This window comes from Oncorhynchus nerka, linkage group LG23 (genome assembly GCF_034236695.1).
Source record: "Oncorhynchus nerka isolate Pitt River linkage group LG23, Oner_Uvic_2.0, whole genome shotgun sequence".
In the NCBI taxonomy this organism is placed as follows: Eukaryota; Metazoa; Chordata; class Actinopteri; order Salmoniformes; family Salmonidae; genus Oncorhynchus; species Oncorhynchus nerka.
The window spans coordinates 21,790,618-21,813,548 of record NC_088418.1 but is presented as its reverse complement, the minus strand read 5'-3'; the positions used below and the strand labels follow the sequence as shown (position 1 = coordinate 21,813,548).

The following is a 22,931-nucleotide window of genomic DNA, read 5'->3' as shown; positions in this document are numbered from 1 at the left end:
TAGCTCAAATAAACAAAGAGAAAGAACAGTCCATCATTACTTTAAGACATGAAGGTTAGTCAATACAAACCATTTCAAGAACTTTGAACGTTTCTTCAAGTGCAGTTGCAAAAACAATCATGTGCTATGATGAAACTGGCTCTCATGCGGACTGTCACAGGAAAGGCAGACCCAGAGTTACCTCTGCTGCAGAGGATAAGCTCATTAGAGTTACCATCTCAGAAATTGCAGCCCAAATAAATGATTTACAAAGATCAAGTAACAGACGCATCTCAACATCAATTGTTCAGAGGATCAGGCCTTTGTGGTCGAATTGCTGCAAATAATCCACTACTAGGACACCAATAAGAATATAAGAAACTTGCTTGGGCCAAGAAACAGGAGCAATGGACTTTAGACTGGTGGAAATCTGTCCTTTGGTCTTGAGTCCAAATTGGAGATTTTTGGTTTCAACTGCTGTGTCTTTGTGAGACGTGGTGTGGGTGAACGCATGTGTATTTCCCACCGTAAAGCATGGAGGAGGTGTTATGATGTGGGGGTGCTTTTCTGGTGCCACTGTCTGTAATTGATTTAGAACCAGCATGGCTACCACAGCATTCTGCAGTGATATACCATCCCATCAGGTTTGGGCTTAGTGGGACTATCATTTGTTTTTCAACAGGACAATGACCCAACACACTTCCAGGCTGTGTAAGGGCTATTTGACCAAGAAGGAGAGGGATGGAGTGCTGCATCAGATGACCTGGCCTCCACAATCCCTGCCCTCAACCAAATTGAGATGGTTTGGGAAGAGTCTGACCGCAGAGTGAAGGAAAAGCAGCCAACAAGTGCTCAGCATGTGGGAACTCTTTCAAGACTGTTGGAAAAGCATTCCAGGTGATGCTGGAAGAGGGAATGCAAGAGTGTGCAAAGCTGTCATCAAGGCAAAGGGTGGCTATTTGAAGAATCTCAAATATAAAATCGATTTTGATTATTTGTTTTTTAAACACTATTCCATATGTTCTACAACTTTTGACCGGTAGTGTACGCAAATGTGTACACACACACACACACACACACACACACACACACATACACACAGGCCGTGTCCAAATACTTATGAATACACAGCAAATTTGAGATCAGAATTTTAACACCCACAGTGTTAAATTTATCACTTTCTTAGTGTGTGTATGTGACCCACTGAAATAGTGTTAAACCAACACTTTTCAAAGTGTTGATAAACTAACACCCTAAGAGTGTTGGATCACTAACACTGTGGGTGTTGCAAATTCCGACTTAAAGATGCACTATGCAGAATTTTTTTCGCCATTTCCTTGTTGCAAAAATTCTAATAGTTTGCCTAATTTCAGTTTATGTACCAAAACAAGCAATAGTGTAGAGAATCATTGTACCATCTTAACCGCTATATATTATCCATAACCAGAAATATTGTATTTTCAGCTGTTTGAAACTGGTGTACAAACCTGAAAGTAAAAGACCCAAAAACGGAAACTTTAAAATGGAAAACGTAGAAATAGCGCACATAGAACAGATCAACCACTTATTAGACTTGCTTTCAATGAGAATGACAAAGCTATAATACACATTTCTATGTGGATTTTGTCAGGTCGCCCAAAAAGTTACATAATGCATCTTTAAAAGAACACTTAGTTGTGTTAAAGTAATATTTTGGGATGTTTTAACATTGTAGGATGTAGAGCCTCATTTACATATTTCCCAACATGCCTTTCAAGTCAATGTTAGAGATACCGACCCATGAATGTGTGTGTTAGTGACGGAGGCTTGGTTTTTGCAGTCAAAAACGTATAGTCCTGAAACCTTCAAGTGAACATTTATGACCATATATTAGACATTTCATAAGGCCTTTAGTTATGGCCTAGTTCTTCCCTAACATTTGTATTTATTATGGATCCCCATTGCCAAAGCAGCAGCTACTCTTCCTGTGGTCTAGCAAAATTACGGCAGTTATACAATTTTAAAAACATTACAATATGTTCTCAGTTTTCACAACACTGTGTGCCCTTAGGCTCCAACTCCACCACTACCACATATCTACAATACAACATCTATGTGTGTGTATAGTGCATATGTTATTGTGTGTGTGTGGACGCATGTGTCTGTGCCTATGTTTGTGTTGCTTCACAGTCCCCGCCATAAGGTGTATTTGTATCATTTTCTTTTATATCATTTTACTGCTTTCATCAGTTACTTGATGTCCATGTAGTCATGGCTCTGTGTAGTACTGTGCGCCTCCCATAGTCTGTTCTGGACTTGGGGACTGCGAAGATACCTCTTGTGGCATGTCTTGTAGGGTATGCATGGGTGACATTCAACATGTCAATACCTCTCATAAATACAAGTAGTGATGAAGTCAATCTCTCCTCCACTTTGAGCCAGGAGAGATTGACATTCATATTATTCCTGTTAGCTCTCTGTGTAAATCCAAGGGCCAGCCGTGCTGCCCTGTTCTGAGCCAATTGCAATTTTCCTAAGTCCCTTTTTGTGGCACCTGACCACACAACTGAATGGTAGTCCAGGTGTGACAAAACTAGGGCCTGTAGGACCTGTTTTGTTGACAGTGTTGTTAAGAAGGTAGAGCAGCGCTTTATTATGGACAGACTTCTCCCCATCTTAGCTACTGTTGTATCAATATGTTTTGACCATGACAGTTTACAGTCCAGGGTTAGTCCAAGCAGTTTAGTCACCTCAACATGCTCAATTTCCACATAATTTATTACAAGATTTAGTTGAGGTTTAGGGTTTAGTGAATGATTTGTCCCAAATACAATGCTTTTAGTTTTAGAAATATTTCGGACTAACTTATTCTTTGCCACCCAATCTGAAACTAACTGCATCTCTTTAAGTGTTGCAGTCATTTCAGTCGCTGTAGTAGCTGCCACGTATAGTGTTGAGTCATCCGCATACATAGACACACTGGCTTTACTCGTTAGTAAAGATTGAAAAAGTAAGGGGCCTAGACAGCTGCCCTGGAGAATTCGTGATTCTACCGGGATATGTTGGAGACGCTTCCATTAAAGGACACGCTCTGTGTTCTGTTAAATGGGTACCTCTTTATCCACAATATAGCAGGGGGCGTAAAGCCATAACACACGTTTTTCCAGCAGCAACTATGATCGATAAAGCCAAAAGCCCCACTGAAGTCTAACAAAACACTGAAGTCTTACATTGTGATCTGATGATCCTGGCTCATGTGCCATATCAGATCTGCAAGTCACAATATGCTGGCTAGTGAAATGATTTGTAATTCCTATTGGAATCCAGCCAGAGGGAGGATATTCAACAATTTGAACTTTTCAGAGCGACTGCTATGGTGAAGAGCTTGTCAAACAAGACTACCTCAACCATCGAAACTGGAACAACCATCTCTGTAACAGTTGCAATAAGTCCAACTACTTGGATTCGTTTAGAAAAATCAAAGTTATCTTTTGTTTAGTATGATTAAGGCCTAAGGGGGTGCGGTATATGGCCAAAATACCATGACTAAGGGCTGTTCTAAAGCACAACGCAACGCAGATTTCCTGGCTACATTCCATAGCTGTGGTATGTTGGCCGAATACCACACCCCCCCGAGGTGCCTTATTGCGATTTTAAACTGGTTACCAACATAATTAGAGCTGTAAAAATAAATGTTTTGTCATACCTGTAGTATATGGTCTGATATACTGTACCACGGCTGTCAACCAATAAGCATTCTGGACTCGAACCAACCAGTTTATAAGATCAATTAATCAATAGGGGACAGAATAGGGGACACTACAAAAATGAATGAATGGCGCGCAACAAGCATGATTGCGCGTTAGATGACACCTTATCAGTATGGTTGAGTAGTATGTTGATATTTGTTGCTTACTGCTTACGTTTTTACTAAACAGTACTTTCTAAAATAGTATGTAGTAGGGCCACAGTCTGCTTGACTGACCGGTCGAGTTGTGGTCTGAGAAGATGAGCGGGATTATCTGAGCTATGCCTTTCTTGCCCTCTTCTTCTATCTCATCCTCCTTCTCCCTCTATCTCTCCCTCTCCTTCTATCTCTCCCTCTGTGCCTCTAAGGAATGACCAACAGGCCGGACCTGATAGACGAGGCCTTGTTGAGACCAGGCAGGTTGGAAGTCAAAATGGAGATCGGTAAGAAAGCACAACGTAGTACACCACAAAGCATCCACCATAACCAAAGACCTTGCTTAATTTTTGTTAGTTTACTGTATTCCGGTTTTAGTTTGTTTTCAGGTAGTTTCTTTTCTTCTGAGGAAGACATTGTTATTCATAGATGTTGTACCTTTTTACCCGACAACCAACAAAACAACACCCAGACATTTCTACTGTTCCAGGTACAGTATGCAGTTACGCGGTAAAAAAACACAGATATATATACGAGACCGTTTCCCCTCGCGCTTCCTCCCCCAGGTTTGCCTGATGAGAAGGGGCGTGTCCAGATCCTCAACATCCACACGGCTAAAATGCGTCAGTTCAACCTGCTGGGCAGCGACGTGGATGTCAGCGAGCTGGCCGCCGAGACCAAGAACTACAGCGGAGCCGAGCTGGAGGGGCTGGTCAGAGCTGCCCAGTCCACTGCCATGAACCGACACATCAAGGTCAATATCACACACGGGCGGCCATTTCATTAGCCTAGATCAACCCTCTTGGTTGGAGAGCTAACATCCTGAAGGTTTTTCAGTCCAACCCTGATTTAGCACATCTGGTTCTAGTTATTTGCTGCTCGCCAAGACCTTAAGTAGCCATTTCAGATATATTAAATTAGGGTTCGACTGAAAACCTACAGGACAGGACGTTAGATCTCCAGAAAGAGGGCTGGGCAGCCCTGGACAAGATAGAGGGCGTTTTTCTCCCCTCTTCAACATCAACTCTACAACTGACCATCTTTATGCGTTAAGGGGCTGTAGGTCTCGGTAGTTATTTCACAATCAGTCATGAGACAAAGTGCTCCCTCAGAGCGGAAAGGTCAGACAACTCTCGTCTGGGAGGGAGGGAGAAAACGAGTGATAAGGACAGAGAGAGACAGAGGGGAGGGAGCACTCCAGCCATTCCACCTGTGTAAGCCCTTGTCTGTCCATGTCATCACCCTCTAATATGGTCCAGGAGTGTGGTGGGGGGGGCAGACCACTTAACAGACTACCACCTCACTTAATCTGGCCGCGTGCGTGCGTGCGTGCATGTGTGTTAAATCAGTAAGACCAAAAAGTCACTATTAGCTTGTCATCATTACAGGACTAAATAAAGGTAGATACTATCAATGATTAGCTTGAACATTTTGTCCACAATTTGTCTAATTAATCTAGTGTCAGGTCTTAGCATTAAAGTTAGTCGAACAGTTTGTTGATAGTTAGTTGAACATCTATTAACCGTCTGTATTGGACCATCCTAATAACATCCCTCTGTCCCCCTGCAGGCCAGTGCCACCGTGGAGGTGGACCTGGAGAAGGCTGTGAATCTGCAGGTCCACAGAGATGACTTCCTGGCCTCGCTGGACAACGACATCAAACCTGTGAGTAGACCCCTTCCGTCCTCCATCGCTTTACCTTTCTCTAGACCCCTCTCGTTACCATTGCCTACATCCAAAAGTCCCCCTCAACATTTGGACTTACAAAAATGTCATCATCCACTTGTAGTTGATGGCAGTGTCCACTATACGCAGGGAATTAGATATTTTTTTTAAATCATTTTGAGATATTTTTCAGAAGTGATTTTAATAAGGGACCGTTTCAGGCTATGGATGGTTAAGTGCAAGGGTCCCCAGTTACATTCAGCCGTGGGCCAATTTTTCTTTGAGTGCATGGTCGGTTGGCCGGAACATAGTTATAAATCATTTGTACACTGCAAATTGACTGCAGTAACCCCAAACAGATATAGTATATGACAAAAACAGAATATTTTCAAACCTTGATTACATTTGGAAGCGATCACATATGCCTCTCTATTTATGCGTGGGAATACTTGGGAACAGATTTCCTTCATTAAAATCACTTTGAGCTCATGTCCTGGTAATTATACAGTCTTAATATTCAAGAATTAATGTTTTTGCGAAAAAAAACTTTTGAATTTGGCCAGCGGGCTGCCTATTTGGGATCCCTGGTTTAGTGGATCTGACTCTCTCTCTCTCTCCAATGGCCAGGCGTTTGGTACCAACTCTGAGGACTATGCCAGCTACATCATGAATGGTATCATAAAGTGGGGTGACCCGGTGACTGCTGTGCTGGATGATGGGGAGCTGCTGGTGCAGCAGACTAAGAACAGCGACCGCACACCACTGGTGTCTGTGCTACTGGAAGGTAACACACACACACACACAGACACACACACACACACACACACACACACACACACACTTTTACATTTGAATCAGTTAGCAGACAATTTTATCCAGATTGACTTACAGTTAGTGCATTTATCTTAAGGTAGCTAGGTACAACAAGCACATTTTATTTAAACTTTATTTAACTAGGCAATTCAGTTAAGAACAAATTCTTATTTACAAAGACGGCCTACCCCGGGAAAACCCTCTTCTAACCCGGATGACGCGTAGCCAATTGTGCACCGCCCTATGCGACTCCCGATCACGTCTGGTTGTGATACAGCCCGGGATAGAACCAGGGTCTGTAGTGACACATTAGACCACTGCGCCACACGGGAGCATCTCACAGCATCTTACATAGTAGTTCAAATTTCCCTCAGCAAAGCAGCTCTGAGCAAAGTCAGTGCATGTAAGAAAAGCAATGACACCAACTGTTACAATGTTCTATAGAATATACTATAGAACATTGTAACACATCTATAGAATATACTACATTGTAACACATCTATAGAATATACTATAGAACATTGCAACACATGTATAGTATCTATAGTATATATATTTTTTACCCCTTTACTGCTAAACGGGACACCAGCATGAAGATGGTAAAATGAAGATATATAAACGAAATACTTTTTCCAACGTTTCGCATTATAAGAGCTGAAAGATATATTTAAGCATACTGATAAATGCAAATATTTATTCAAATAGTCATATTATCATTAAGACTTCCTTTGGTTCAAAATACAGGATAGCGGTATATATAGTATCCTGTTTTCTCTCTCTCCTAGGTCCCCCCAACAGTGGAAAGACGGCCCTAGCTGCTAAGATCGCCGAGGAATCCCAGTTTCCCTTTATAAAGATCTGTTCTCCTGACAAGATGATCGGTCACTCCGAAATCGCTAAGTGCCAGGCCATCAAGAAGGTGAGGAAAGGGTTTCACACACACACACATACACACCTGTGTCAGTACCTGTGTCTTGACCACCCTTAACCCTCTTTGTTCCAGATATTTGAAGATGCCTACAAGTCCCAGCTGAGCTGTGTAGTGGTGGACGACATTGAACGCTTGCTGGGTAAGGTCCTGCTTGCATTGTGGTTACACTGTTCTCCTTTTCGTTTCTTTTTTAAGTATCCTAAGTTCAGGGTTGTAACATACAGTAAACACTGGGCAGTTTGCTTAGGATACAGACCTTTTTAAAGAACCATGAGTTGGAAAACCATGCTCTTATATTTTTAACCCAAGCATCACTTTGATGGTAAAAGTCCACAGATCATTGAATCAGATCATTGAATCTCGTTCTCTCTTTGTGCTTTGGTGTCCTTGTTCTCAGACTATGTCCCGATTGGCCCTCGTTTCTCAAACCTGGTCCTTCAAGCTCTGCTGGTTCTCCTCAAGAAACCCCCTCCCAAAGTCAGTATTCTGTGAACTTTGGCACTTACTTGAGAGTGTGTGTGTGTGTGTGTGTGTGTTTAGTCTTAGCATTTAAATGTTTCTGTGTATGCTCTAGTCGTTATTTTGCCAGTGACAGACAGATGTCAGCAGATCGTACTGATGCCCCCAGTAATGCAAGTCATTTCCATGCAGAGTGAATCAAAGTGTATCCTAGTTGTGGGACAGTATACATCTTTACCCCTGTGTTTCTGTGTGCAGGAGCTATATCTCCTGAATGTAAGACACTACCACATTAAGGCTGTAGGCCTACGTTCAACTGTGAACGTTTGTCAATGAGTATGATAATGTATTGGTCCAGGCAGGCTGTTGTGCTGGGTGTGAATGGGAGCCGGGGCTGCTTCTCCAGGCTTGTGAAGCTCCAGGCCCAGCGGGGTGCCCGGCCCGGGTGAGGCCAGGGGAGGCCTGCCTCGAGGGGGGGGGGACAACAGAAGAGAATGGGCTCTGTGAGAGAGCCGGGGGGGTGGGGGGACAACCTGGCAGCACCGCCGCCTGTGTGGTACCTCATCTGCATGCATGGGCACACCCCCTCCGCACAATGGGGGGGGGGGCAGCCCATAATCCTCCTCTCCTCTGGCCCCGAACGAGCGACTAGGGCCTCTGGGGAAAGAAACTATCCACTTTCCTGATTCAGAGTCACCTAGACTTAAGCAGCTATGTAGAGGTGGTTGACTGTGGAGAGACTGACAGACTGACCAGAATCAAGCTTGATAAAAATGCAAAAGGTTGATAAAAATCCACAAGGCTCATATTAGGCAGTAGGGACCCCACCTTTTCCAACCCATTGAAGTTGATGATGTGAAGCACGCCGTTTTGAAATGTGTTTGATACACTTCCGTACATGATATGGTACAGGATGCCCTGTCTGGCACTGAGCTTAATTTCCTTCTCCATCGTGTGTGCCCCCTCCCACACACACACACAGGGCCGTAAGCTGCTGATCATTGGCACCACCAGCAGGAAGGACGTGCTGCAGGAGATGGAGATGTTGGACGCCTTCAGTACCACCATCCACATCCCCAACATCTCTAGAGGAGAGCAGCTGGTTGAAGCCCTGGAGGTAGACACGCAGACACACACACACACTCACACACACACAGACACAGAAATGGATGTTCCTCGCTCTCCGGTTTTAAAGTTGTGATAAGTAGTGATGGATTTGTTGCGTGAGCTTTTAAACTGCTTCTGTGTCTGCTGTAGATGCTGGGGAGTTTCCAGGAGAAAGAGCGGGCAGCCATTGCCAAGGCTGTGAAGAGCCAGGCGGTGTGGATCGGCATCAAGAAGCTGACGATGGTCATCGAGATGGCGGTGCAGGTGACAGAGACAAAGCCCCGGTTTAGGTGACACGTTTTTATTCCAGCCCAGCACTAACCATCAAATAATCACCTAACCGTGGCCTTCTTCAATCTGTACCACGATTAGCGGGTTAAGATGTGTTACTTTTGGGCTGGAACAAAAGCCTACACACACCCTTTAGCTCTCCCAGAGTGTGAGTTGGAGAACCCCGGCCTAGACAACCACAGTCTTGGGAGTCACAGATGGAATCTCGTCTGGTTTCAGTCAAAACAACCTGCTGTTAATTACGACCTTTCATTAAAACCAGTTTGGATTCAACAGTGATTTTTGTGGTGAGCCCCAAAAATGTCATCGCTATAGTTCCTGATCATTCTCCGCATACTTCCCTGTCTTATGTGTTCACATGCTCTGACTAGTAGAGGGATACCACACATAAAGACCACATCGCACCTTGGAAATGTCTTATCTACTGTTGTGAGGGTCGTTACTCTCTTAGGCCCCGTCCAGAAACTTCCTCATAGAGGGGTGCATGTTTTTGTTATTACCCAGCGCTAACACACCCGATTCAGCTAATCAAGGGCTGGAAGATGACTTGAATTGGTTGAATCAGATGTGGTTCCCAAGGACCAGGGTGTAAAAATCCAGTGCAAGTGTTACTACTGTATAGTAGTAACCGTAGTTTACGGTATGTGGCTGTGGTGTGCTTGGTTGTATGGTCTCTGGTCGCTTGTCCATGTGGCTGCTGAATGCCGTGTAGCCTAATTGCTGTGGTATGCACTAATGCAGCCATGTTGAGTTGGCACACCGACACACGCACAGCTCCCTCCCTCCATCCAGGAGAAGTATGAACGAGTGTCTGCCGAGACATGCTGCACACAGACTCCCTGCTCCAACCGACGTGACACAAACACACACACACACATGATACACACACATCTTCAAATCCTGTTTCCTCTATAGAAAAGCATGAACTCGAGGTCATGTCTGAAATTCCACATATTTTATGTAACACAGTTAATCGTGTTCAGTCCAAATCAATCATATACACTCAGAGGCCAGTTTATTAGGTACACCCATCTAGTACCGTGTCGGACCCCCCTCCAGAACAGCCTGAATTCTTTGGTGCATGGAAACGTTGCTCGGTTGGTAACAAGGGACCTAACGTGTGCCAGGAAAACATTCCCCACACCATTACACCACTTCCACCAGCCTGTACCGTTGACACCAGGCAGGATTACGCCATATCATGACTGCCATCAGCATGACGTAGCAGGAACTGGGATTCCAGCGGATGTTTCGCCACTCTTCAATTGTCCAGTGTTGGTGATCGCGTACCCACTGTTTTTAGCTGATAGGATTGGAACCCGGTGTGGTCGTCTGCTGCAATAACCCATCCGTGACAAGGACCAACAGGTTGTGAGTTCCGAGATGCCGTTCTGCACACCACTGTTGTACTGCACCGTTATCTGCCTGTTTGTGGGCCGCCTGTTAGTTTGCACAATTCTTGCCATTCTCCTTCGACCTCTTTCAACAATGAGCTGTTTTCACCCTCCCGAGTGGCGCAGCGGTCTAAGACACTGCATCTCAGTGCAAGAGGTGTCACTACAGTCCCTGGTTTGAATCCAGGCTGTATCACATCCGACCGTGATTGGGAGTCCCATAGCACGGCGCACAATTGGCCCAGCGTCGTCCGGGTTTGGCCGTGGTAGGCTGTCATTTTAAATAGGCAAGTCAGTTAAGAACAAATTCTTAACTGACTTGCCTAGTTTAATAAAGGTTACACACACGCACACCCACAGGACTGCAGCTGACTGGATGTTTTTTGTTTGTCGCACCATTCTCGGTAAACCCTAGACACTGTTGTGCGTGAAAAGCCCAGTCGGACGACTGTTTCTGAGATACTGGATCTGGCTTGTCTGGCACCGACAATAATACCATGCTCAGTCGCTTAGGTCACTCGCTTTTTCCCATTCTAACTGTATGGGCAAAACTGAATGCCTCCATGCCTGTCTGCATGCTTTATATAGCAAGCCACAGCCACGTGAAAAATGTTTGTGAACAGGGTGGTGTACCTAATAAACTGTGCACTGAGTCTATATCTCCATCATAAATGGAGAAGATGACCATAGTTGAATTTTACCACATATCTGCATTGTTACGTAACATTGTTTCTGTGAGCCCCTCACTCACACCTTCCCAGCCAATTACAGACAGCCCTGCGTGAACGTTTGCTGTGCTGGCCCCGGGCCTGTACTTTTTGACACGTTTATAGGAAAGGAGGCTATGTAGGCCAGTGTATGGACATATGCACAGAGAGCTAACGTGTGTGTCTTCCAGATGGATCCTGAATACCGCGTTAGTAAGTTCTTGACCCTGCTGAGAGAACAGGGAGCGTAAGTAGAACACTATTCTGTTCTGTCCCCAATCTCACACCAGCTAATTCTTGTGTAGTTGGTTGACTGTTTAATCCATGTATATTTCCTTCCCTCCCCACAGGCTGGGTTCTGACAAGCACATAGCCATCTAAGCCCATGGTGGAGCTGCATTGCCCAGCAGTAGCTGCCTCTCACAGTAAGTGCTTGAACAGAGGGTAGAGCAGGGGCGTGTTAGAGTGGGTTTTGAACAAAATTAGCAGATTCTTTCTCTTCCTTCCTGCTCTTCTAGCTCATCCCACTTTTTTTATTCTGTCTTTTACCCTCAGTGGGCGAGGAGTGGAAGCCCGTATGCGGCCGGCAAGATGGAGTGAGCGAGAGATTATATATCTCTGACCTAATCTGGCCATCGCAAACGCTCGCCGCGTAAATCGCTGTACCGTGTGTTTCCAGGGCAACTCGATCGACCAGCGTCGTCCTCCTTCCTCATCAGCACTATTTCTCTGTGTGTGTAAACTAAGTCTGTAATTGTTATTTCTGAAGGCAAAGTGTTGTGATTCAAATGACACTCTATTCCCTGTATAGTGCACTAGGTTCTGACCAGATGTCTATGGGCCCTGGTCAAAAGAAGTGCACTGTATAAGGAATAGTGTGCCATTTGAGATGCATCCAAAGTGTTGTGATTTGTGCTGCTAGCACTCCAGGGGATTTTATGTATAAAAATCAAATGTATGTTTATAACTAAACATGAGAAAAGTGTATGCAAAACCATGTACACTGAGTGTATGAACCATTAAGAACACCTTCCTAATATTGAGTTGCACTCCCTTTTGCCCTCAAAACAGCCCAAATTTGTTGGCGCATGGACTCAACAAAGTGTTGAAAGCGTTCCACAGGGATTCTGGCCCATGTTGACTCCAATGCTTCCCACTGTTGTCAAGTTTTCTGGCTGTCCTTTGGGTGGGGGACCATTCTTGATACACATGGGAAACTGTTGAGCAACAACAACAAAAAACAGCAACGTTGCAGTTCTTGACACACTCAAACCAGTGTGCCTGGCACCTACTACCATACCCCGTCTAAAGACACTTAAATATTTAGTCTTGTGCCATTCAGAGGGTGAATGGGCATCTACACAATCCATTTCTCAAATGTCTGTCTCAAGGCTGTCCCAAATCCTTCTTTAACCTGTCGCCTCCCCTTCATCTACACTAATTTTGAGGGATCCTTGCTTTCACCTGGTCAGTCTGTCATGGAAAGAGCAGGTGTTTATAATGTTTTGTACTCTGCGTATATGATGACCTTTTTGAGTTTGATACAACTCCAACACTGGGCATGATGCATTTGACAAAAGCAATTTTCTAATTGTATGCATAACTGACCAGTCAAACTTCTCTATAAATGCCTCATATGCTGAATATGCGCAACATGATGGTGAAACTGATTAATTGCAGCATGTATTGTGTGTGTGCTCTAATATATTATGTGCTTAGATTTTATAATCATTACAGGAAATGATGGTTCCTCTTAACTCTACTCACACAGGACCAAAGTATCACAGCAGTCTGTTTTGTGAATGATGATGTTACTAATATTGATTAGCTAGTAACTGGAAAAAGTGATTCATTTTCAGACCCAGACCATTTTAGAAGGAAACCTCTCCCCAACCACTCACACAGACACACGTGTGCGAACACACATGATACTGTTGACAGGTTGTTTTTTTCTGCATTGTGCAGAAAGGATCTCTGGAGACCCTCTGGCATGCCTTTGCATTTTAGAAACACTTAAAATAAGGATCGTGTTTTGTGTAGGTTTACCCTGGTGTGACTTTTTGATAAACATGTTCATCTCAATATTTTCGTCTCTATTCACTCTCTGATTCAAAAATGCTAATTAGCATCAAAGTAGATATCACACAAAACTTCAAATCCCTGCAAGCTTCTGCACGTCATCTCTAGCAGGTGCGTTTGTTAACAGGTATTGGGTCAACGTGCATAAGACAGTTTACAGAATTGTCCATTTAAAGAAATGTAAGTGTTTGGTTTCATGAGCTGAAATAAAAGATCACAGAAATGTTCCATATGCACAAAAAGCTTATTTCTGTGCTGAGTACAATAACTGACCAATCTAAAATGTTCAGTTTTGTCACAACACAATGCCACAGATATCTCAAGTTTTGAGGGAGCGTGCAATTGACATGCTGACTTCAGGAATGTCCACCAGAGCGGTTGCCAGAGAAGTGAATGTTCATCAATGTCGTTTTAGAGAATTTGGCAGTACACCCAACTGGCCTCAACCGCAGACCACATCGTAACCACTCCAGGCCAGGACCTCCACATCCAGCTTCTTCACCTGGGGGATCGTCTGAGACCAGCCACCCGGACAGCTGAGGAGTATTTCTGTCTGTAATAAATCCCTTTTGTGGGGAAATTGTCTGGGCCTTGCTTCCAAGTGGGTGGGCCTATGTGCAGTTGTGAAATCCATACATTAGGGCCTGATGAATTTGTTAAAATTGTAACTCGGTAAAACCCTTAATTGTTGCGTTTATTTTTTTATCTTCATTTAACTAGAATTCTTATTTTCAATGACAGCCTGCCTGTTCAGGGGCAGAACGACAGATTTGTACCTTGTCAGCTTGGGGATTTGAACTTGCAACCTTCCGGTTACTAGTCCAACGCCCTAACCACTAGGCTACCCCGCCACCCCAGTATACATTTAGCTAACATATAGTTAATCCAGAGATTCTTAACTTTGCCTCAATTTGGCAGTCTCGTCCAGATCATCATGGCACATTTAGTTCTTCAAGATAGCCACATTAGCTGCTAATTGGCATTTCATTTTGGGGGGGGGGTAAATACAGGCAAATATATTGATGAAAGTCACAATTATCAAAATGTCACACCAGGTTAAGCCTACACGAAACACACCCCTAATTTTTTGTGTTTCTAAAACCAATAATTATTGGAACCATTTCCCTGTTTGACCTCTAGGTTTAATGGGTATCGAATTGTATTAGTCACATGCGCCGAATGCAACAGGTGAAATGCTTACTTACGAGCCCCTAACCAACAATGCAGTTAAAAAAAATACGGATAAGAATAAGAAATAAAAGTAACACGTAATTAAAGAGCAAATAATCTGGGTAGCCACTTGATTAGGTGTTCAGGAGTCATATGGCTTGGGGGTAGAAGCCTCTTAGTCCTAGACTTGGCGCTCCGGTATTGCTTGCCGTGCGGTAGCAGAGAGAACAGTCTATGACTAGGGTGGCTGGAGTCTTTGACAATTTTTAGGGCAATCCTCTGACACTGCCTGGTATAGAGGTCCTGGATGGCAGGAAGCTTGTCCCCCGTGATGTACTGGGCCGTTCGTATTATGACTCATACTGTGGTACTCTATTGAGTGTTTGCCCCCTAAAATAGAAGGATAATGTCGATATTAGACACTATTGCACCACCTCTCACCCCATTTGTGTGCATGCCTAACAAACTTCCATTTACATACAGTAGCTACAGTATGCAGTTATTTTTTCCCCAGATAATCACAAGTCAAGTACCCGTTTATTAGGTACACAATCTAGTGCCGGGTCGGACCCCCCTTTTGCCTCCAGAACCGCCTGAATTCTTTGGGGCATGGAAACATAGCTCAATTGCTATCAAGGGACCTAATGTTTGCCAGGAAGACATTCCCCACACCATTACGTACCCACCACCAGCCTGTACCGTTGTAAACAAGCAGGATGGGGCCATGGACCCGCCTGTTAGCTTGCACGATTCTTGCCATTCTCCTTCGACCTTTCATCAAAGTCGCTTAGATCACTCGTTTTGCCCATTCTAACGTTAAATGGAACAATAACTGAATGCCTGTCTGCCGGTCTGCCTGGTTTATATAGCAAGCTTGGCCACGTGTCTGTAGGAGCTAACCATTTTTGTGAATGGGTAATGTACCTAATAAATCGACCACTGAGTGTATATTGACCAGATCTATACATTATTTGCTGTGACCAGTGCGCCTTTTGTCCAAAATCTGTAAGAAACGTTTCATGGCAAGTTGCAATTGTATTAATGAAGATTTCGTACAGTACTCTCCTGAACATTTTTATAAATATGTGTATTATTGATTGATGCTGCAGATGCAGTGGTAATTTACTTGTCATTCACCTATTATCAGGGGGAAATGAGATGGACTGAGACAAATGAGACATTTCACAGATGTGTCCTAGAGCAGATTGAGACATTCTGATTTATAGTATTGAAAGGATTGTACGATGGATAACTGTATCACATTTGGGAACACCATCACAGCTTGCCATGTAAGAAATTAGTTCAGTAGTGTTATGTGCAATGCCCATATACATGATTTGTTAAGGAAACGTAGAGGAATCGATGCCCACAAACCGCAATGATTAGAAAAGTACCTCTGTCTAAGAAGCAAAAGCATGAGCCAATCATTTGTTCTTCAAATATATAATCTTAGTTCAGTCATACAGATATATACATTGTATAATAAATTATATTTATAAAAACATAACATTTTCAGATTATAAAATAAAAAGGGAATTATTAACTTTAAAACCTTTGTACAAAACTTTGGATGTAGCGGTGAGGAAAGGAAGGAACTGAACACAGAAAGGGCCCGTGTAGGGAGAGCCTTTGAGGGTGACGCAGATACTAAGCTATGTCACAAAGGGAGGAGTCTACACTACCTAGGTAAGTTGTATTTTTGTTGTTAAATATAATGAATAGGAAGCACGTAGGACTGTCAGAACATGTTGTGTGGAAACCTCTCACAGGTTGTTCCACTGTTGTGAAGCCAGCATGCCTGCCTGCCATCCCTCTAACCCTAACACCCGTCACTGGAAGCAGCACAAACACACATTCACCTTCACTCACATTGGCTGTGTCCCAAAACACTAAGTAACCCCCCCCTACCCTCGTCTCCTTAATTTGTTTCCCACAGATACTTCAAATCTCTGAACAGGATTCCACCATATTGCTTCTATTGTCAAGACATTTCACATCAGTGGCAATCCAGGGAAGGAGATGAGGAAAGAGGCCTATTGAAGACTATTAGGACACTTTCTGCTCTCTCCCCTCTTGTCTCCACTTGTCATCACATTTCACTGGTGAGAGAAGGGTTTAGCTTAGACAAGGACTTCACAGTATTATGAGGAACATAATGAAATGGACTGTCAGTGTGTTGGATAAATTATCTCATTGTCGTAGTATGACTGCTATGAGTAGAATAATTCATTAGCATTAGGCCTATTGCAAGTGCAAAATAAACTGATTACGAATGAATCCAATAAAGTCTCTTATACCTGAACCCTACCTGTTTGTTGTGAATGTTTTGTTCTATATGACATTTAAGCAATGAGGCCCGAGGGGTGTGGGATATGGCTAATATACCACGGCTAATGGCTGTTCTTATGCACGACGCAACGCGGAGTGCCTGGACACAGCCTTTAGCCGTGGTATATTGGCCATATATCACAAACCCCAGAGGTTACTTATTGCTATTATAAACTGGTTACTAACATAATTAGAGCAGTAAAAATACATGTTTCGTCGTACCCGTGGTATACGGTCTGATATACCATGGCTTTCAGCCAGTCAGCATTCAGGGCTTCAAACCACCCAGTTTATAATTCATTATAATTTCCTCAAATACTGTAAATCTGTCTTGTTTCATACTCAAGGGGAAATTACAGCGAAACGTCTCTGATCTGAATGAGATGAACAATCTCAGTTGTGTTACTGTATGTTAGAACGTAACTGGTTAAGACAAGAAGAATGCATTTTCTCTCATAAATAGCAATAGCCAACGTTTCACTACCTCTAGACAGTTCTTGTTCAGCTGAATAGTACATACGTGCAGAAATGTTCGTTATGGAAACGAGTGTGTTTGTTTCCTGCACATGTCCCCTCCTGCATACCACCTCCAGTCCTGGCCCATTGCTAATATTTCAGAAATGTGGGGCTATAAAATCAGGCTCTAGCATATCTTCCAGGCATCAGGCAGTTCAGTATCAGTACAGTGTGCAGGGGTTGGGAAAGAGGAGATTTCATCAGCTCAGTAGTTTAGTTTAGGAGGGAAGGGTCCAGTAACAGCCACTCAGTGGGTTCAGTAGTTAAAATGGTATGTTCCTTGGCTGTTGCTGTGTGTTTAGTACTGTTGGAGAGTTGGTTTAGTTCTCAATAGTCGACCAGCCAGGTGATTGACTGGTGGAATCAGGTGTGAGTTAAAAATATGTCAATTCGATAGCAACGGTCTGGAAAGTCATCGGTTACTGCACAGCCGTGTGTGGGGGAAATAAATAAAGAAGGGGTCATGGCCCAATGGTGCAGGAATGGGAACAGGTCAAACTGACAGCTTGTTCCAAAGGAAATGGGCCCTCCCATATGTCCGTTCGTGGAACTACCTACTCAAATAGAGGAGGAGGATGCAGGGCTTGGAAGAAGGATATGTTTTTTTTTTTTATTACAAGGGTGCAGAAGAATAGAGTTCCAGTACAAAGTGCCATTCCTCATTGGTGCCTGTCTGTCTGTATATACGCAAGGACTGCAGTGTGTGTGTTTGTGTGTCTGCGATGGGCGCTATGGTCCATCATTCTGTCCGTCTGTCCGAGCGAGGGCACAGGCTCTCACTTGCATGTGTGTACGTCGTAGACACGCACACACTCCTGGCAGCTGACGTAGCAGCACCAGTGGAAGATGCAGTGGCACTTCTCCTTTCGCTTCTCAGTCCGGGTGTTGTGGCCCCTGCCACAGCAGAGCAGGTCACAGCCCTCGATGCCGTGCGAGGACAAGTTGCAGGCACGGTCGCGGGTGCCGAACGAGCCCGTCTCCTGGTTGGGCTCGCAGAAGTTGGGCGAGCCCTCGTAGTAGACCATGTCACGCTCCGTGGGGTGTTTGAAGAAGGCATACTTGGCGCGCAGCGTCTCCACCCAGCCACGCGACTCTCGGTGCTTCTCCACCACCATCTCCGAGGCGCTGTCATACTTGTCTTTCAGGTAGTCACCCAGCATGCGGAAGTCGGGCTGTGCCCACCAGCACGTTTTCACCTCGCAGCTGCCAGACAGGCCATGGCATTTACAGCGAAGGTGCATGTGGTCCAGGATGGTCTGGGAAAAAAAGAGAAATAGGGAGAAGGAAACAGTTCAGAAGCTGATAGAATAATCCTGTTTTCATTCAGCACAGTGTAAATGTGATATCGATTGGTAGCTTGTAAGTCTACTACCGGAAAGTCCATTTGATTAACTACTCTTACCAATAACCTGGCTAGTGATGACCAACTTGTAGGTTGAGAACAACATGCTACTTGGCTGAGTCTTCAGGTGTAGTTCAGGCAGCTGTGAAACAGAGGCAGGCCTTTGCAGTGTGCAGCAGCTAATTCCCTCAGAAGTCACTGCACTCACCTGAGCAACGCCACCGGCTCTCTTAGCCTTTGTTTAGATTTGCTTAGCTTTAATTCTCTGGCTATATTTAGCTGCAGAATTCCCCCACCTGCGCCGGAAGGCAGGTGCTTGTGGCACCTTTGGGCGAGAGGGGAGTGGGGGCGCTGAGGGGTGGAGGGGTTCTTAGTTCTGACATCATGTCCTGGGCTCGTCTGGCCCCTGGCATCTCCCAGGGGCCCTGGGGGGAAACAATGGAGTATGAGAGTGCCAGGTGGGGCGACTAGGATCAGGGTGATGGAGAGAAGGAGAGGGGTTGTGACAGGGCTGCCTGCCGTTTTGCAACTCCTGTGGGCTCCCTGCTCCTGTCTAGTCAGATCAAAAGGCTGCCTTGTTGCCGTGTGGTCTCTCCAATTGCCCCTCAGCGTGCTGGTGAGGAGTAGCTCGCCAGATATTTCACTGAGCAATGACAGCAACGAGTGATGGTTTAAGTCCAGGCTGATTCCCTTCTCTTCCCCCTCAACTAACTCAGGTTATTTGTCTGTCAGGGAATTTCAGATGGGATGTGAGGCATGAAAGGCAGGGGCAACTTTTTTATATCAGATAATTACCCAGTCTTTCAAGATGAAGTGCTACTTTTCAGGCGGAAACTCAGAGAAATGTGGACTGAATTGAAGTCAAATACCGAAATCTTTCCTGTCACAGAATTAGTAATCTGGTACTGTAACGTTTACTGTGGATAATTCCATCCTGTTGCCAAAAAAGTAGGTCTTTGTTCATTGTCTTTTAACCTTTCTTCAGCTACAAGGCTGGGTGTGTCCAGTATCATTATGTAGTATCATTACATTATGTAGTATCATTACATATCATTATGTAGTGGTGTGTATTAAAGTATATCCACTGCATCCTGCTTGGCTGTGTAGTAAACAGTGTTATGTACAGTTGAAGTCGGAAGTTTACATGCACCTTAGCCAAATACATTTAAACTCAGTTTTTTTTTACAAATCCTAACATTTAATCCTAGAAAATAATTCCCTGTCTTAGGTCAGTTAGGATCAGCACTTTTTTTAAGAATGTGGAATGTCAAAATAATAGTAGAGAATTATTTATTTCAGCTTTTATTTTCTTTCATCACATTCCCAGTGAGCCAGAAGTTTACATACACTCAATTAGTATTTGGTAGCATTGCCTTTAAATAGTTTAACATGCGTCAAACATTTCAGGTAGCCTTCTACAAGCTTCCCACAATAAGGTGAGTGAATTTTGGCCCATTCCTCCTGACCGAGCTGGTGTAACTGAGTCAGGTTTGTAGGCCTCCTTTCTTGCACATGCTTTTTCAGTTCTGCCCACAAATGTTCTATTGGATTGCGGTCAGGCCTTTGTGATGGTCACTCCAATAACTTGACTTTGTTGTCCTTAAGCCATTTTGCCACAACTTTGGAAGTATGCTTGAGGTCATTGTCCATTTGGAAGGCCCATTTGCAACCAAGCTTTAACTTCCTGACTGATGTCTTAAGATGTTGCTTCAATATATCCACATAATTTTCCATCATGATGCCATCTATTTTGTGAAGTGCACCAGTCGCTCCTGCAGTAATGCACCCCCACAACATGATGTGGCCACCCCCGTGCTTCACGGTTGGGATGGTGTTCTTCGGCTTGCAAGCCTCCCCCTTTTTCCTCCAAACATAATAATGGTCATTATGGCCAAACAGTTTTATTTTTGTTTCATCAGACCAGAGGACATTTCTCCAAAATGTACGATCTTTGTCCCCATGTGCAGTTGCAAATCGTAGACTGGCTTTTTTATGGCGGTTTCCTGCTGAGCGGCCTTTCAGGTTATGTTTATATAGACTCGTTTTACTGTGGATATAGATACTTTTGTACCTGTTTCCTCCAGCATCTTCACAAGGTCATTTGCTGTTGTTCTGGGATTGATTTGCACTTTTCACACCAAAGTTCTTTCATCTCTAGTAGACAGAACGCGTCTCCTTCCTGAGCGGTATGACAGCTGCGTGGTCCCATGGTGTTTAAACTTGCTTACTATTGTTTGTACAGATGAACTGGGTACCTTCAGGCATTTGGATATTGCTCCTAAGGATGAACTAGACTTGTGGAGGTCTACAAAAAAAAATCTGAGGTCTTGGCTGATTTCTTTTGATTTTACCATGATGTCAAGCAAAGAGGCACTGCGTTTGAAGGTAGGCCTTGAAATACATCCACAGGTACACCTCCAATTGACTCAGATGATGTCAATTAGCCTATCAGAAGCTTCTCAAGCCATGACATCATTTTCTGGAATTTTCCAAGCTGTTTATTAAAGGCACAGTCAACTTAGTGCATGTAAACTTCTGACCCACTGGAATTGTGATACAGTGAATTATAAGTGAAATAATCTGTCTGTAAACAATTGTTGGAAAAAATTCCTTGTGTCATGCACAAAGTAGATGTCCTAACCGACTTGCCAAAACTATAGTTTGTTAACAAGAAATTTGTGGAGTGGTGGAAAACCTAAGTGTATGTAAACTTCCGACTTCTACTGTATGTGTATTTACATTACATAGTATGTATAACTAATATATCCATTCTAGTAAATCCTCAGTGTAGGCCAGTGTAGGCCTATTTACCGTGCGTCCTGCCTCGTTGTTGTGCCGGTTCATAGCAGAGCGTGCATCGGGCCGGTTCTCTCTGGCATCGGCAAACTCTCTGGACACCAGCACCCCGAACTCAGCGTCCTCGCTGCAGCCGCCCCACTTCCAGCCCTCCCCCGGGGGACCCTTGTGGTGGGAATCACAGCCACACATGGTGGATGTGCCCTCAGCGCAGGACCGTGTTACAGCAAAAGCCACACCCGCAGAGGCGATGGCGTGGACAAACGCCGACTCTCTGGTGGCTAGCGAGAAAAAGGAAGGAGTAAATTCAATCAATTAATCTTTAGTACCATCTTAACAAAACAGTTTCTGCAATCTACACTGCTGCCAACTTCCATACATCAGGGGTAATGAAAATGACACCCTCGGGCACAAACCTATTAACACAGCTTTTCACCTTCAAGCAGGTATTCATATATCATAGCGATAAATACTTGGTTGACACACAATGTACTGCAAGAATAATGTTTTTCAGGAAAAAGGTCCTTGAGAGGATTTAAAACATTGGGCCCTGATCAGTGTAGAAAACACTGGGTGAAATTCTCTTCACTCTCATCATCTCAACATCTACCATAGAGCTAGGAGATATGGACAAAAATCCATATTGCGATAAATTGACCCATTTTTTTGCGGTAACAATAAATCAGCAATCAATTATTTGGGGGGGTGTTCTACCGATTTTGGAAAGCGTCGTAGAGATGGCTACATGAGACATGTCCCCTAGCTGTGGCATCACCATATTGTGGCTGGTGTCAGTAGGGCCTAATGCTCAGTGAGATCTCAATGACCTTCTGTCATCCCTGAGGTGTGCTGTTTTGCATTGGAAAGTATTTAAGGAATGTTGCCCCCCCAGAGCCCACAGGGCCTCTAGGTAGAAACCTTGCAGTGCGTCTGCTTTGCTCCGTGTTTGTGCTGAGAGATGGAGTTACGCCTCCTTTGAACGGAACAACTTATTATGTAACCAGACACCATTGTTTCACAATCGCAGCTCACTTACTGTGTGCTGAGGGCTTACCCATTTCTCTACTGCACCACCTCACACTGCACACACACCGGCAGGGACACACACACAAAGGGTATGGGGAGGGCCCACTCTGCAATGGAGCCACTGTTAAAGCATTTAGGGAGGCCTAGCCCCTCTAAAACTGACTGCAGTTAGTAGTGTTCTCTACTAAACACCTGCAGGGAAGTTAGTTATTCTACAGTGTAAGGCGATCTACAAGTCTTTGTAGTGTTAATTTGCATGAAACAGAGAGAAAGATAATTGAAAAAAGTTGTTGTTTTGGTCGCTAGGGGACATTTAACGCGCTCATAAAGTTAATTAGCGCTCAACCTTTCATGATGTTATTTTTTGCATTTAAGCCTTTGTTTGATTGAAACCTTTATGTGAATGGCTGAATAGAGTCACAGTTCATAATAGGGTGAGAGGTCA

At 44.1% G+C, this 22,931-nt stretch overlaps 2 protein-coding genes across 3 annotated transcripts in view; one reads left to right on the top strand and one right to left on the bottom strand.

Annotated features, from left to right (window-relative positions):
* LOC115106461 (vesicle-fusing ATPase-like) overlaps nt 1–15,426 on the top strand; it is a 50,463-nt gene extending 35,037 nt beyond the window's left edge. The window contains exons 11-22 of the mRNA XM_029629227.2: nt 4,075–4,149; nt 4,429–4,616; nt 5,432–5,527; nt 6,155–6,311; nt 7,126–7,259; nt 7,344–7,410; nt 7,669–7,748; nt 8,713–8,847; nt 8,988–9,101; nt 11,421–11,476; nt 11,580–11,654; nt 11,785–15,426. Of these exons, the coding sequence (XP_029485087.1) occupies nt 4,075–4,149; nt 4,429–4,616; nt 5,432–5,527; nt 6,155–6,311; nt 7,126–7,259; nt 7,344–7,410; nt 7,669–7,748; nt 8,713–8,847; nt 8,988–9,101; nt 11,421–11,476; nt 11,580–11,610 (1,133 nt within the window). The 3' untranslated portion in view covers nt 11,611–11,654; nt 11,785–15,426. The remainder of the gene's footprint in view (nt 1–4,074; nt 4,150–4,428; nt 4,617–5,431; nt 5,528–6,154; nt 6,312–7,125; nt 7,260–7,343; nt 7,411–7,668; nt 7,749–8,712; nt 8,848–8,987; nt 9,102–11,420; nt 11,477–11,579; nt 11,655–11,784) is intronic.
* A 202-nt stretch (nt 15,427–15,628) lies between these two features.
* The window catches only part of LOC115106460 (proto-oncogene Wnt-3-like), a 30,073-nt gene continuing 22,770 nt past the window's right edge, over nt 15,629–22,931 (bottom strand). The window contains exons 3-4 of one of the 2 annotated variants that reach the window (XM_029629225.2): nt 21,476–21,741; nt 15,629–18,578 (exon numbers count right to left, since the gene is read on the bottom strand). In XM_029629225.2, coding sequence (XP_029485085.1) covers nt 18,099–18,578; nt 21,476–21,741 — 746 coding nt within the window. In that variant the 3' untranslated portion in view covers nt 15,629–18,098. The remainder of the gene's footprint in view (nt 18,579–21,475; nt 21,742–22,931) is intronic. The other variant, XM_029629226.2, reaches the window with a different exon arrangement.